Below are 16997 nucleotides of genomic sequence, written 5' to 3' on the forward strand. Positions count from 1 at the left end.
AACTGTGGAGTTTGAAGTAAGGTGGCCAGGGAGTTGTGGTCGTACTGTAACAGCACTGGGCTGGACGTGGGGGGGGGGGTAACAGCAGCAATGGATCTCAGCATATTCCACACATGTTCAGACTGAACGGCCGTAGCAATACATTATACACCCATAATGCTTGAAATGCTTTGATGAGATGTCTAACCACCCCAAGCAAATACCTCTGAAGTGTAACCGGAGATGACGGACCACCCTTTTTGTGAGCTGCTACTTTGTACCTCCAAATGATACTCATTACCCTGTCTAAGTAGACAAGCGAATGGTACTAAAAACACACTATGCAGTGATCCCGCTGTTTGACTGAGGTAGCAAAACAACTGCACAACTGCTGTGTTATTATGGGGCCTCATTAAGTGAGGAGAGAGTGGGAGAAGGGGAAAGGGAAAGAGGAGACGCGATGGAGAGAAGGCCAGCAAGGGGGAGGAAAAAAAGAGAATGGAGAAAGAAAAAAAAAACACAACACAAGAGAGCGATACAAACTGTATTCTGAGGTGATAGCAACACACAGATGCCTTTCTAGCCAAAATGAAGACGATGACTAAAGAACCCAATTAAGGGCTTTCTTAGGGGAGCCATCTTGGGAAGGGGGAAGGGTCTTCCTGGGACATGAGCCCTGGGCTACATCCTCTAATTAGACAGAGCGAGGGGGGAGGATCTTTGCCTGTCACTGGGAGGGAGATGGGGTCCGTGGGGTTCCTCGTGTCAGTCCCAGAAACAAAATACAATTACTTTCACATTTAACCACTTCAATCAGGGACAGACGTTGACTGTGGCTACAACAGAGCACCACCAACCCCTCTCCAATATACCGCTTTGTCAAATTTTGGGGAAAGAAAATGTCACATTTCCATATTTCCACCAGAAAGTGAGCTTGCATTGTTTTCCCCAACAAAATGTATTTTTATATAATGCTTGATTGGTCAGAACTGGCTTTCCAATCTTATCTGGCGTTGTGATGTATGAATTAAGAAATGCAGAGGTAAAAAATGGTTCTAATCCTCTGCAACATTTTGCTAACGTCTGCAGTACAACAGGCGCTTGAAAATCAAACAAGAGAGGGGAGAAATTAAGATTGTCAAAAGTTTCCTGAGACACACCTAAAATGGTCTTTATCAAAGTTGCTGAGAAAGTCGACTAAGAAAAGTAAAAGAGACATGTCTGAAGAAGAGATCCGGTGATAGATTCTCGCGCGGTACACCAAGCATCTCCTCTTTGTTTGGATTTAACTTTCCCCAGTGGTGCAACAGAGGAAAAAGGAAAAAAAAAAAAAAAAAAAGAAGAGCTCAAAGGCTTCTGGGAGTTTTTGTCATGTCTCCCTCCAGACAATGTGTTTGCATGCACATATCAGACCCTGAGAGAGATGAAGACAAAGACAAATACATAGCACACGCACACAGATGTATACCCGCAAACATAGTCTCATATGCACACAAAAAAAAAAAGCCTCCCAGGATCATTAGGTCTGTCATGCTGTCTAATTCTGATCCACCTACAAAACTAGAACACAACTATTGTGATACATCACAAGTCATCTAAGGGTGTTGATGTCCCCATTTACAGTGCAAAGCAGTGCCTGCACGGTGTTGTACATAATTATAAATAAGCTTAAATATTAATGACGACGCCTCACAAGCCAGTGATATCTTCTTTCTTTTTTTTTCTTCTAATTGTTGTTTCATTTTGTTGTGCAACTTTTTGAAATGGTGACAGAATTCTGTGCACCTGGGGTGAAGAAGAAGAAAACAAGTTGTCATATAAAAAGGAAATATAAATATATATGTGCATTTTTCAAATGTGTGAAGAGCTGTCACACTTGGCAGATCAAGACATTCAGAGGAAATTTGGTGTTTGAGAGCCACTGGGGGCCAAAACGCACGAAGCTTTGCTTTTGTATGACGCTTATGGGACTGAGGGCAGTACGGGCATTTCTGGGGGCATATTTTGAAATTCATTAAAAAACACTAAACTAAAAAAAAAAAACGCAAAAACTTGGGAATTAAGTCTCCTGTGTCATATGAAAGGAGGAGAAAAAAAAAAGGCCTTTAATATTATTTCTAAGAGCTATCACTGCCAGAATCTGCAACATTTAATACATTAGAATCCGTATATAATCCACTCTGTTGCTCTTTTTTTCCCCCACAACTCCTTGAAACATCCATTTCTCCCTTTCGTTCCTTGTTTTCTGCCTTGGACGGACATTATGACAAACATAGCTGTTTACACTGATCTGGTGGCCGTGAGGCCTATAAATATGCTTAATTAAAACAGTGGAATGGTCACAGCTTGGCAATAATGGCCATCACACAGGGAGAGGAGGCTCTCATTTGTGAAGGGAAGTAGAACATGATGCAGAGGTGCTCTTGTCACTTTCAGCACTCATTAAGGCCGGCGAGCTTTGGATTGTCTTTGAAAGAATCCTTTTAAAAAAGACACTCCAATTAAGGTACATGTCCTGCGGGCGTCTGAGGAGACGGAAAAGTCGTACAGTAGGCTACCCCGGTCCTTCCGCTCTCCTGTCGATCACAGCAAGACTCAACGTACATTATAACTCACAACTTCATGTCTCTTCCAAGGGATGACAATGAAACAGGAGGAAGGAGGGAATAAAAGGCACAGAAGATTAACTGAAACAAAGGGCTCTAATGCAGAAAAATGTCTCCTTCGGTGCCGTGTACTTTCAATCTCATTGTTTCATCTCTGCAAGAATGTGGCTCACTGGGAAGAGAGTCCTCTGATTGCAGCCCTGTCGTTACTGAAACACTGGAGCTGAACTTGTGCGTTTCCTCAAAAATGAACTCCACTCAGAGAAATGTCAGATTTAAGCTGTGGCTAATACTGCGCATCCATCAGTTAATGAATCTGGCTAATTAATCCAGCCTCGCAGCATTGTCGGCAGCTCAGCTCGGGGTGCAGAGCTGTGTGAAAAGCTAGTGTATCTGAAGCTGGCACAGAGGTCCGAGAGGACCGCAGAGCTTATATAAAGTGAAGCTATGTCTGCTAGCTGCTCAAGGGGTGGGCAGTAATTGCGGGTCAGAGAGAGCGCTGCGCAGCCAGCCCAGTTGCTCTACCTATCATCACCTCATGAAATATCTAGACTGTGCTCCATATTTTAATCTAAGGGAAAGGGAAGTGCAGGGTGGGGGCTGTGCAGAAGTGTATGATGGTAGAGGGGAGTCCTCTGGAGAGTTTCAAGGGGAATGGTGGTCTATGTATCTCGCTGCTTTCTCTTTTTTTTGTCTTTTGAATGAGTTAGAAAGTGGAAAAAGAGAGAGAGAGAGAGAGATGGAAAGAGAAAGAGAGCATGGAAGATTATTCTCCACTGGAATCTGGATTCTGGGGCACACAGGCCCAGGAGTCAGTCAAACTGGCTGGTCAGAGGGGGGCGGCCGGGCGGGGGGTCCTGAGAGGGCTGATTAGACGGACACTCTCCCATCATCCATCTCGACAGGCTGGCGAAAATTGGCTAGCCTCTCGCAGGGTAGAGTTCACGTGGGGGGGGTGGTGGTGGAGGAGGTGGTGGAGGGGTGCACTGGCTATACCTGTCACAGCCTTTGGTCTGTTTCAGGATCTCAGCAGCAAATTAATAAAATATCCTTCCTGCTTCCCTTTACCTGCCGTGGCAGCTCTCCCTCTCGCTGCTCCTCCTCCCAGCTTGCATTGGCCCTTTGACCCCTCCGACTACTGTGAGAGATGAGGAGCCCAGGCAGCCGGCGAGCGGGCCAGAGTGTCAGGGAGAAATGAGGAGAAACTCCAAACTCAAGAGCAGCCAGCGAAGGAGCTCATCGCTGCTGAGAGACAGGTCCACTTCAGACGGACTGTCAAACAACTGTCCCGTGTCAGCGAGACATCTTGAAATATGATGGCAAACAAACAACTAAAAAGAAGCTTCCAAGCTGTACTTTTTGTCATGTTTTAGCCATAGATGGACATAGAGTTAATATTCATTAAAGACCAGGGGTTGCTGGCCTAAATAAAAAGATACAAAAATCCCAAACTCAGGAGAAGACTTTAGATAAGCTACAAAACAGGGTTTGTAGATATAATATTCTTGGTTCCTGGATTTGTATGTATTCATGTAATAAGACATATATATGCCTATATATGAAGAAAATATGTTTGAGACGCTGTCAGCGTGATCTGCCTGGAGAGCATGGAACAGGTTGAGGATAATGATCGTCTTATCCCCCAAGCTCGTTCCTGCTCTCCTTTCATAACCCCCTGTTTCACAACAGAGTGCCATAGGTCTTTCATGTTGTGCTCTTGTTTCTTCACACAGAGTAAAACAATATAATCATGCATGAAACATCACCTCCGGGAGGCGGAGATCACTTCATTCCAGAAAATGTCAAACACACTAACAAAAAAGTAGGAAAACATCCCCAGGTTATTTGAGATTGTTTACAGGTACCTGCTGCAACCCCTGCTATATAGAAAACACTTGTTCCAATGAGAGATGAAAATGTGACAAATCGGGGGACTTGAAATGAATGAAAGGCCTCAACGCTGGCAGTTTGTTGGCGTGCGAAGCTTGTTAAATAATCCGCTCTGCAGTAGAGTTGCATATTGGCGGATCAGGACTTGTTTTATTCATGTCAGTGGTGCTCAAATGACCAGCAGATAATGATCACATTCACCTTCCTCCTGGCAGACACGCGTCTCTGTGTTTACAACCTGAATCTCAATATGAAAATCATTGCCAATCAATGGATACTTCCTCTGGCTACCAGCTAATACACAACGCTGCACATCCAAGTGTCAGGTAGATGTGCAAGGAGGATGTGCTCAGTGGATGTTTGCTTCTCCCAGCACATTAAGGTGAATTAAGAATGATTTCATTCATTAAACTGAACACTTTAGTTATAGACTGATCATATTTTAGCGACTTTGTTTCAAAAGGCAATAGAAAAAAAGATCTGGATATGAGAAGTGTGCTATGTGTACGTTCGAGAATCCCCCAAACAAAACAGAGCTGCTTGAAAACACCACCACAGTGAAATAATATAATAAGGTCTGTTTCATTTTTTCTGGTCCTCCAAGGACCGGAGAAAAAGATTGCAGGAAAATGGATTATCTCTCTAACATTGCAAGTTCATAAGTCCAACTACTAACTTTGTTGAAGGGCAGATACGGTCTCCCAGAGGACAAAGCTCATATTTAGCCACGAGGCCTCCTCTGTGATTAGGAAGGGAGATGCGGGCGTATTGACTCAACTGTGTTTTTGCCTCTGCACTGTATGTAATTACCTCTTCAAAAACCAGCATTCCACTAATCCTCTAATTCCAGATATTTTAGTGCTCTGCTGGTCTAATAAGCAAATCAAATCACATCTGCACATCGCAAATGAGTTTTGGAAAAAGGACTGAGTAATTCCTTCTGAGTCGCTCATCCCAGTCGGGATGGAGCGGATAGCCGGAGCGCAATGAGTGGTGTTTAGTGTTTGTTGAATCTGCCGTGCGTAACAGTCGCTGCCTCTCGTTGCAACCCTTCAGCAGTCCAAACGGCAAAAGGCTCACCTGTAACTCTGTCTGGAAGAAGAACTTCTGCGGGCACTGCGAGCAGTCGTAGATCTTATCCTCCTGACCGTGGGCAGAGAAGATGTGCTGCTGGAGCTTGTTGGCCTGGACGAACACTGCGAGAGAAAGAGAGAAAAAAGGATGGAAATGTATGTCATTTTTGAATGCAGAGGTCATCTTTTTATTGGTGCTTCATCAAAGTAGGGTCTTGCCTAAAGGTGACATCATAAAAGCACCAGCTTGCCTAAAAAAATAAAAAATAAAGATCATTAACTGTTTCAAAGGGCAGATAAACTGACTTAATTAGGAATAAATGACTGCACTGTTCACACAGAAAAAAAGGATTGCTATGATTATATATGGGGATGGGGGGGAGAAAAAACCCCAGCAATTTATATGTCAACAATAACTGGAACGGTCATAGCAGTGGTTCTGGAGCTGGAGAATGCATGATGTTTTTGGACTAATGGTGCTCTTTATTTAGAGCTGCTGTAGGGACAACAAGCCAGAAAATAAACAACCACTAAAACTGGCATGGCTTCAAGTGCAAAACATGGCCTCCATTAGTCTACATCGCTAATTATATTGACAATATAAATATTCATGGCGCTGCGCTATTTATTCATGCAGATTCAGGCTGCACTCGCCATCATATAAACACACAACTCGCTAGAGTTTAAAACATATACCATGCATTTGTGCTTTAATTAAGCCACGGTCCACACCAAAAAGCTTAGTAGGATCCAATTGTGTGCGTCTCAAGTGTCCCGGTGTGTGCGTGTGTGTCGGTGTGGTCTCCAAGGAGCACTTCAAACATGCCGTTTGTTATGCCAGACCCTTGTGCTTTAAGGATGTCTGTCTAATCTCAAAGGTCTGGATGCTCTGGAAAAGTTAGCATGTTGGGGCTTCATTTGAATTTCTTACAGCTCAAAATAACTTTTCTTCTAATGCATGCACCAAGGGCCACGAAGGCGAGGGAGGAAGAAAAAAGCAAAGCCACAAAAGGTGAGGTGTTTTTTTGGGGTCGCCGCAGCCCCGTGGCGATACTCTGCAGCTTTAACCTGTCCCAATTTGAGCTTACCTGGGAGCGCGATTATTAATTATTGAGCTGCGCGGGGTTCGGAAGCGTTTTTGGCTTCACTGACTGCTACATTCCTGACCTGGGAAATAAAAGTTTAGATCCACAGCAGACGCACAGTGGGGACGCCGTCAGACTGCTAATGCCTGGGTGACAGCTGTCTCTGGAACACGGCAGCATGCTAAGCAGAAATGAACAAACCTCGTGTAATGAACAAACAACTACATGGTCCATTTCTGAGACTAATGACCACAGCAACATGAAGACAACCGTGATGGCAGATACGCGCCAGGCTTTACACTCGGTTACTTTACATTTGCGCTTCAGGATACGACCTCAGATAAGTGCGTACAAAAATGATTATAATCTTTTCTTTTTGTTGTTGTTGGGGAAGCAGCCTCCGACAGCTCAAATGTGCTGATAAACCTTTTCCTTCAGCTGAGTTTTGTCTGCATATACACTACATAAGCAGGTCACGGCAGCTGCGGGAAGCCTTCATTATGTCTTTGGCTAGAAGAGGAAAAAGTCAATATAGCAAAAATAAAAATGGATTGGAGGCTTGGGGGGGCTTCAGATATTACTACAATAGGACCAAACGCCACTGCGATGTCAAGTTAGCTGTTGTGTGCTGGTAACGTGCGTTTCCATTCCACTGCTAGTGAGAAGCACATTTAATCAGCTTTGCATTTATCAATTTATAGTTGGGGGTTAATTTACATGCAAGAGGAGAGTGACAGGAGATTTAAAGCACCCGGGCCTAAACTGCTTTAATGGCACATTCAAGTATTCTGTAAGACCAATAAATAATGAATGGATAAATGATTTAAAGGTATTTGAGAGGAGGATGTAAATGGAAGCGCTATAACTTTTTAGTTAGGTCACTTCTGACATTTTTAAAAGCATGGCTCTTGTTTATGTTTGTTAAGATGATTGCAAAGACCACAGTTTGCTCATATACGATGCAGTGATCTGTCAATTAATTGCAGTCTTTACTCTTTCACTGTCTTCATGGTTATTTTTGCAAATGTGCATGCATTGTGTAATAAAGGGGTAGGCAGAAATGGGCTATGGAGGGACATTGTGTTGGCATTTGGCAGCCTGAGTCACATTAAAATATGCAACTGCATTGCCTATTCAGAGGAGGAACAGAGGCATGTCTTCCTAGAGGGTTAAAATGAGGACATAGAGAAATGATGAAGAAATAATCCAAAACCACATCCAAACAGGATCAGTGGCTGGCCATTGTGTCTCTCCCTGCTGAGAATTCGAGCAGGAGGAAAAAGAGAGAGAACTTTGTGGAGTTTGTTGGCCGTGGAGCCAAAGCGGAGCTGAGCTGAACAGAGCGCTGAGCCGGGTTTGGCGTCAGGGGGTGTCAGGGCTGAGGGGGCTGAGGGGCCAAGGTCTCCTCGCTGTGGGGGATATTAAGCCCTCTGATTAGATCTCAGGGGCTGCCTATGGCAGACGTCTCCTTTACTACAGGCCCCAGCTCATCTTTATTTTGGCAGGGTGGTGCTCTCTGCAGGCTGCACTGCACCAATACTAAGCTGTTTATGTAGTGAGGAAAAATAAGTTCATCCTTTTCCCCCCTTTTTCTCCTTTTCATTTATTTATTCGTCGAGCCTACATGTGTACATTTCTGCTTAATTCAAGAGTTCACAGCGCAGAGACTGATCCTAGTGTTCTGAGGCAAAACAAACAAGTCGGCTGCGTGTGCTGATTTGAAGCTGTACACTGATAGCTAGTAATTTTGAAGTGAAGCTTAGCCGGTGTCTCTTTTGAAATCATGTGTAAGATGTCATAATTGTAGCGTAGCACCAGCTGAACGTGTGCAGCAATTGAACAGTGAGCTAATTTAATTACTTCAGTTGTCAGACTTGTGCAGATTTGAAAGCGACGCATCCTGTAGTTTTTTTAAAGTTTGTTCCTCAAGCGGCGTTATAAGAAAAAGAAAAAAAGCACCTGCACACACACACAAACATACAGGACTTTCATCAGGCACACTTTCTTCTGTTTTGTTTGTCTTAAGCACATATTCCCAATCACAATTTCCACACCAGCCCTCCTTGCCGCTCCTAAGGGTGCAAGCAGACACTTCTAGCTGCAGGCTCCCCCACTTCTGAAACCTGTCAAATCTGTCCTGGGAGAGTCAGCAGCTCTCTCATCATCCAGGGGCTTATGGACCTCTCTCCATTTACCCTCCCTCCCCGACACAGCTCTCTTTTTCCTCCTCCACTTCCCTCCTTTTATCTCACATCCAAACTTGCCAGTTGCAACCTCCTCAGCTTCCTCTAAGTTTTGTCTCCTTTCTCCTCTATTTTTTTCCAATCCTCATCTGCCGCCTGCAACTTACTCTTCCCCATACTTTTCTCCGGTCTGTTTTTTGCGGTAGGATTTGTCCTCTCGCCGTTCCCCCCGAGCTGGGGGATTGAGGATAATCAGGTGTTTGAAAGAATGACAATCACTCTCTACCTCCCACTGCGTTTTGGGTCACACAGGGGCAGATCAAAATAAAAGCACGGGCATTGAGGGGGAAATGGTCTTTTAAACAAAGGGTAACCTTGTTAAATGAGCATATTCAACAGCACCGGCGCTATCACTGCCACCGCCTAGATTTATCAAAGTTTTGCTTTCATGTTCAGACTCATGACATCTGTAACAGACAACCTTTGAATCTGTAAAAATAACGTTTTTTGAAATGGTGTGTGGCGATCGCAAGAGGGAATTCAAATACAGGCTGCCTAAAGAGCCTAAAGAGCGCTCAGTCATGTATCATTACTACTGTTTCAAAGCACTTCTGCCATACATGAATATTATCGATGTTATTTCACCACATTCTCCTTTTCTCAACCTTTAACGGCTACTTTGCTGATTTAAATATTCCATACAAAACTGCAGTTCATGTAGCAGATTAAAAGGACCCAACCATATAAGAAGCAGCTCTAAATGTTTCTACAGATGCAGCTGCTATCTCTCCCAGATAATTTCCGCACAATTTCCAACCAGTGGAAATCCATGTCATGGATGGGGAAGTAATAAAACCAGAGTTTCAGCAGAGAATGGACGGTGAACAGGCCGTGCATGAAGTAACTCAGTCTACCTTAGAGGGCTACTTGCATTATGAACGAGTTTAATTTTAGCACTTAAGCTCAATTTGTTGACAATAAGTGGGTCCTATAAATCATATTAATGTATGACTAATACATTTAGCCGTCATTAGTGGGAGTAGGAAGTTATCCTGACCTCCCCACTACTTTATAAGCACCAGATACGTATTATTGACGGGTAAGGACAAGGGAATATTGTTATTTCTATTACATATGAAAAAAAAACACTTCCTATCCTCTGCTTTATGCGCCTTCTTTTATATTCTACAGAGACTACAAACCCCACTGAACACCTTGATGTTGAAGACTTTTAACAGATGTTTGGTGTATCTCTCGTTTTCTCTAGAAGTCAAGTTAAAAACATCTTAATCAAGACTACTGAGTCCTGGAAATTGAAAGTCTATAAATGTATATGTGCCTTTTAGATTTTTTTCTTTACTTTTATCTTTTAAATCTTAATCACTCAAACTGTTTCCAATAGTAGCTACATCCACCCCCTCACACATGTCATTTATCAAGGTATACTTTTTTTTTTTTGGCCTATGCATTGCTTTTCCTCTATCATACTCACGCTCTCAAACCATTGAACATATCAAGATGTGGGGTTCAGTGTCTTGCCCAAGGGCACTTCAATATGTGCATTTGGGAAGCCGAGGATCAAACCAGTGGCCTCATGATTGGCAGAAAGCCTTTTTCTTCCTGAGCCGCAGCCATCCCAAATACCGAGACATTTCTAAGACAAAAACAGCTGAACTGAAGAGGTGGAGGAGTGTGCTGCTTGTGTTAACCATTTACCAATATTTATATATAAATAAAACCTATTTAAGAACAATTAGGGATTCTAACAAAGTAAAGAGGGGGGAGAAATGTAAACTGTCGATTTAAATGCAAAACAAAAATAAAATCACTGGAGGAATTCACTCTGACGGTACGAGCTTTACTTTGTTAAGGTGTTAAACAAGTGTCTTCTCATGTATATTTAAGACTCAGTTTGAAGAAATATATTCAAGGACAGCTGTCAGCCAATCTCTCAATCGCTCTGTTTCCTCCAAGTGCACTGACTCCAGCTCCGTCTGCCTGTCCCCTGCATCCCCAACAGAGGGAAGCCTTTCAGTTCATCCCGCACCCTCTGCCGCCTGCCTTCCCCGCCACCGTAGACCTTCGCCCATCTGTCTGTCTGTTCTGAGATCGCCGTCCTGAGGGTGCACTCCGTCTCTCCCTCCTCCCTCTCCTCACCCCAGCATCCCTCCCTCTCTCTCTCATGTGCCGTGATCGATATGGACGCAGAGGGAGAGGAGGGGGGGACCTGTCTGTCAAAGCCGACGGTGGAAAATGAAGCCTCAGATGAAGGAGGCATGCTCTGTATATTAAATGCCCAGACCCCTGTGCGGGGTGGAGGAAAGGAAATATCAATAGGCTTCTTCACAAAGACAGATAAAACCAAAACAGCTATGTAAAATAGGGATGGTGAGAGTGGGGGGTAAGACAGGGAGTGAATATAGCGGTGACTTGAAGTGGATAAAGATGTAATAGAAGAGAGCTGGATTGAAATGGAAAAAAATGTGAGTTAATGACGCTAATTGGTAACACGTGAGAGCAGAAATGAGACGTTTCTTTTTGTCTTTTCGCATGATAGGTGGATGGGGGGATGCAGGAAGTACGAGGGGGAAATGAGCTGAGGACCCAAAAAGTGTTAGGAAGAGTAAAGAGCTGAGAAGGGAGAAAGAGTGGAGAACTGAAGTTAACGACTTTGCAGATTTCATTATAGAGATAGTTAACCCTGTTGACACTGAAGGAGGGCGCTATCCTCTCAGGAGGAGTCCGGTCCTTCCACCTCCACGCACAGAGACAGATGAGATCATTACAGCTATCAGCACCACTGCCATCCACAATTAGCACATCTTCTCCTCTCTCCCCCACCATCTCCCTCCAGCTCACACCGTCTTCCCCCCCTGCTCCCTGCCATTCTCCCCCTCTCACCTTTTGACACTTCTTTCGCCTTGATTTGGAGGCAATTTGACTAAATAAAAAGCCACATGCAGCAAACTGCTCCCAGCTTTAGCTGGTCTGCTTGCTTGACCTTTCAAAACTCATTTAGAACCCATTTGCCTTTTTCACACATAAGAAGTGTGTAAAACCGCTTTGTTGGAAATGGAAATGTCTCTGAAAAGTTGTATCTTTTGCATCTTTTCAGTTGGTTTCAAACCTGTAAAACACAGAGGCTTTCGGGTGCAGTACAAACCTGTGAAGCAGACGGGACACTTGAAGGTTCCACCCATGCCCTCAAAGCTGTGCTCGATCAGGTGGCATTGGAGCTTCGCCGGCGAGTCGAACGACTGACTACATAGCTTGCATTCGTGGTTCAGTCCTTCCTCTGTTGAGAAAAAAAAAACAACCCACAAACACAGAAAACCGTAAGAAGAAAATACACAGAATATGAATATAGCATGAGAAGCATAGGCCTCATTCTGCCTCACATTCACCCTATTTTTACTTCTCACATTTAAATTTGCGTCCGGGATCTTGGCGAGTCAAACAGCAAATAGGACAAGATGTGATCTGCTTATGGGCAGAAATATGTGCCACTAGAAACTGAATTTGAATAATTTATATTTGAATTTGAATTGCTCAACTTGAATAATTGCATTAAAAAACTGAATTGGAATCACATAATTTGAATTTGTATTGTTTAATTTGAATCATTGCATTGTAAAAACTGAATCTACATTCAGCTCTCACAATTCAAATTCAGTTCTTGCAATTCAATTTCAATTTCACTGTGCAAGACATCCGGGTCTTTCGGACGAAGAGCAATCGAGCTCAGATACAAAGAACTCCTTTTCACGTAGCCTACTATAAACTCTATTTTCTTTCAACGATATAAACAACCAATGGGAGCTAGATATTTCAAAACCTATTGTGTTTTCTCCATTCTGTGTAAAAAGTGTAGATTTATATCTTGCCGTTTTGTAGAAAAATTTCTGCACTCGATTGCTGTTCCTCCGGAAGACCCGGATGTCTGGCACAGTAAAATTGAAATTGAATTGCAAGAGCTGAATTTGAATTGTGAGAACTGAATGTAGATTCAGTTTTTCAATGCAATGATTCAAATGAAACAATACAAATTCAGATTATGTGATTCAGATTCAGTTTGTTTATGTAATTATTCAAGTTGAGCAATTCAAATTCAAATATAAATTATTCAAATTCAGTTTCTAGTGGCACATATTTCTGCCCATATCTGCTCCTGTCAGAAATGTGCTGGATAGCACGCTGAAGTTCTTACTGTTTCAATGAGGCCTGGTCTCAGGCCTCATTGACGTGAATGAAAATCATACACAGTACAAATAAAGGGAACATGGAAGCTTACTGTGCAATAAATAAATATTTAAATAGTGCCATTTCAAGACATTACTAAAATATTGTGTCTAAAACCTGACTTTTTTTGTCATCAATATCCAGTCTTCCTCCCTCACAATACAACACCGTCCTCCTCTACAACATGCAGCAAGATAAACTATCATCTCTTGGCATTTGGGAATCCTGGCACGTCTCACCTTTAGGCTGCCTCAGCCAGGCACACTGATAACTTAAATAAATGTCATGACTGTAGACCTGCACTCTTATTTGTGGCACAACAACCTGCTGACTCAAGACTTCAAGAGAAGTGCCCATCTCTGGTGTGTCAATAAAAGGCCTTTACACTGCCACGGGGCCGGACTGAGCTCTATCAAACTCCTGCCAAGCCAGACATTAAGGCTGGGGGAGGGATGGATACTTCGGGGACCCATGTAGATTTTATCCCCAGGTGCCTGCAGCCTGGTGCCCACCACACAGACCACGGACACAAAAAGCATGTGTGCATAGCCCAGCTAAACAGCTGTGCACAGCTGAGGCAAAGCAGAGGGTTTATTGAGGTGCTTTAGGCAAATCTGGCAAAACAAGTCAGCTGAAAAGAAGAAAATCAGTAACACTGAATAGACAAGGTTCCCTCTGATCTGTGTGTTTTTTTTCTTTAACTTTTAAGCCTTTTGCTTTCTCGTCAATATGCGCCCGTGAGAGCTAAAGGCTTACTGGGCTCAGCAAAGGCTGTTCAAAATCTGACTATATCCACCAATAATAATTTTAAAAAAAACTTTGCCAATGTCAATAATTTTTAGAAAATATTTTGGCAATTGAATTTGATGGAAAAAAAAAAGTAGGCACTATTTGAGCGTCTACGAATTGATGTTGAGTAGTAGTGACAACTGGAACCCAGTGACCCCTATTATTCCAGCAGAAAAAGGCAATAGAAAGATCTCCTGCAGTGCCAACAGAAACAGTGGGAGCGAATACATATTGAACGTTTTACCATAATGCATTTTTGCCAGTTTTTCCCCTCTTTTAATCTTTTCTCAGTAACATAAACATATGGCATGATATATGACATAGGAATGGATTCCGTGTCAAAGCACAAGTAGGTAAAAAAAAAATATCACAAGATCATAGACCGAGTTCCTGCACGACTGATGTTACATCAGATAAAAGTAGCTTGTAGTAGTTTGAAAGGCAGTGAGGTGATGTTGTGTTCTTCAATCATGCAGAATCATAAATAACTGCAGAACACACCATCATATACTCTGTAGCCTACATGTGCATCTGAGTGTAGCAGCAGGCATCAGTGAAACGGGGTGAGGAGGGCAGCATGACTGCCCGTGGAAGAGGATCACTGTTCTCTTTGATCACTATTCAGGTTTGCTTATCTGTGCGAGGGTGTACACAGAGGTGAAACTAGCTGCAGCCCTTGCGGATCTGTTCTTCTGCCATATGCGCACCCCCTATTTGACCCTATTGCACAATGCTGTCCCTTCTGAGACCTGCCCTGCTTCATAATGCAAATAACTCTGCACCTGCCTGCCTGACCTTGCATGTGCATGTGTGTTTATGTCTCTGTGTGAAGATGCATAAGGGGAAAGTCAAGATTTAAAGTCAGATCATTTCAGATTGAAGGAATGCCTAAACATTACACGATAAAATCTTATTAAATTAATGAAAGCGTTGCATCGTGGATTTAAAATAAACTCACTAGCCACTTTATTTAGACAATATGCCTAATTAAGTGGCTGGTGAGCTTATATTGGGCTGTAGGAGCAAAACAAGACCAATGTAGTTGAAAAGAATGACATAACGGTAGTAGGTGAGGCCTGACTACGATTGGATCAACAGTAAATAGTGTTCTGTTCACAGCTATGATGCAGCCTTCAGGGCTGGGTTAGTAGTCAGCACTGTAATAGGGGTGGAATCAGGCTGGCAGCCTGATTCTTAGCGAGAGCCCAGGGAGGACGTCAGCGTTCTCACCCCTATGGCTGCCTCATTGGGCTGAGGTCACTTCCTGTTGCTCCCCAGCCCTTCTCCGGGGCTGCCCAATCAGCAAGGCCCTGCGTTGGCCCCCACCCCTCTCCGAGCGCTGAGCAGACTCTGGATATAGTTACAGGGCCACAGGGGACTGTCAGCTCTCTCCCTTTTCTCTCTCTATCCTCATCTCTCCTTCCTCCCACTCTGTGTTTCCAAGCCTCCCGAGTGTTCTCCACTGCCACCACCCTGTCCCCCTCCACTCCTAAGAAAATCCTTTAGATGAGAACTGCTCCTACGTCTGCTCCCTCTAAGCATCCCTGACACCAGCAAAGTAAGCCCATCTGCATATCCACAGGGGCTCGCATTCCTGTGGATCATGGTTTATGTATTTCACAGCTCCTTAAAACACAAATGCCTAATATCTATCCCATGTGGAGGACGGGAGAGCAAGAGAGGAAAACTATTCTCACAAAGAATTGTCTTGATTTCTTCTTCTGCTGTTTACGTTTTTAATCCAGGCCGGAGTTCACGTGGCGCTGAAGGCTGTTTGGGACACGGGGGCCTGCAGGTCTGGCTCAGGGGTTACGTTTGTGTGGGTTTGATTGATGTCTTGCTTTGCTTACATTGGGAAATCTTGCGCCATCAAATGAGAGTCACTGACTGAGAGAGACTCAAGCAACTAAAGGCAGCCGTTCTTTCAGAAAATAGTGTGTAATTAAGTATAACGCGGGGCATTGCTTAATTAAAAAATCTCCCTCAGCTTATTCCAGCTGCACCACTGCCCCTCATTCTGCTTCAACAATTCTGCAGAAGAGCCGCTTGAATTGGAGCGTTTGGTTTCTGCGCAAGAAAAAATCTGATACTTAGATTTACACTCCCCTCTGGGGCATAGTGAATTGTTCTCTGAAGCTCACTCTTCCAAGGGCCCAAGTCGCTTGTGTCGCTAGAGTAGATGATATTAAGGGCATCAATCAGGCCGCTACTTTGTTGGAGTAATGAGTAAACAAGTCGGAGAACAAACTGAGAATATTTAGAAGTGGGGAATGGGTTGTTTTGGAGAAGCAGAGGCAGAACAGTCACAGCAACAAAAGCTCGTCCTCCCCAGCTAACAGGCCACTGCAATGCCGAGTTCCTAAACTGTCAAACCTTGCTATAAGAGGAGGAAATAGCAGCTTTGAATGAACACATTTATACTGTCTGCTCGTCCATCTGCCTCGTACTTTTCGGGATGATGTTGGAGATGAGTGTTAATGAGCAGAGGACAGTTGGTGTTTAGGAGTCACTGCTGTATATTCAACCAACTATAGGATGCTTGGATGGCAGCAGAAGAGGCAGCTTTAGGCTTGTAAACAGTAGGTGGGCTTACTTCTCTCTCGTCTCTGTGGGAACTATCCATTAAGAGATAATGGGGGGAAAATCAGAGTGATTAAGGCCCAGGGAATTATGGGTGAATACAAATTGACTCCACCTCCGTGTGGTGTGCTCTCTTGAGGTAGACTCACTGCTCATAAGGCACAAGCTCATTTCAGAAGTACTCTGAAGCCCATTAAGGACTGCAGAATGTAACGTATGGGGGTAGGAAGATGGTACGTGGGAGCGCAGAGGGATGGACTCCCCCTGGACCAAAGCTGATTGGAGAACAGGCACCTGGGGGGAACACTGCTAATATCCATTTCCTGCTTCCGCAGTTTGAGAAGGACAGAATGAACCAAGTGCAAAATGTTGAAACTGAAGAGTAAGATTTAAACGTGGCATAACAAAACCCCGCTTCTCTCTCCAATCCATCAAGGAGGCAAAGTATCACACCAACACAGAGAGAAATGTGGTTTCAGGTGAGCCAATAATGTCAAAGATATTGGAAAATTACAACAGCAGGAAAAGGAAAAGCATAACTTCGCCTAGAGAACGTAGCATCGTGAAATATAT

The 16997-nt window shown here is 43.7% G+C and overlaps 1 protein-coding gene across 3 annotated transcripts in view; it reads right to left on the reverse strand.

Annotated features, from left to right (window-relative positions):
- Positions 1–16997, reverse strand: part of LOC133452743 (zinc finger protein 521-like) — a 96118-nt gene that overhangs the window by 5868 nt on the left and 73253 nt on the right. For all 3 annotated transcript variants that reach the window (XM_061732345.1, XM_061732346.1, XM_061732344.1), the window contains 2 exons: positions 11980–12111; positions 5556–5671 (listed from right to left, as the gene is read on the reverse strand). In XM_061732345.1, coding sequence (XP_061588329.1) covers positions 5556–5671; positions 11980–12111 — 248 coding nt within the window. The remainder of the gene's footprint in view (positions 1–5555; positions 5672–11979; positions 12112–16997) is intronic.

This window comes from Cololabis saira, chromosome 10 (assembly GCF_033807715.1).
Source record: "Cololabis saira isolate AMF1-May2022 chromosome 10, fColSai1.1, whole genome shotgun sequence".
NCBI lineage: Eukaryota > Metazoa > Chordata > Actinopteri > Beloniformes > Belonidae > Cololabis > Cololabis saira.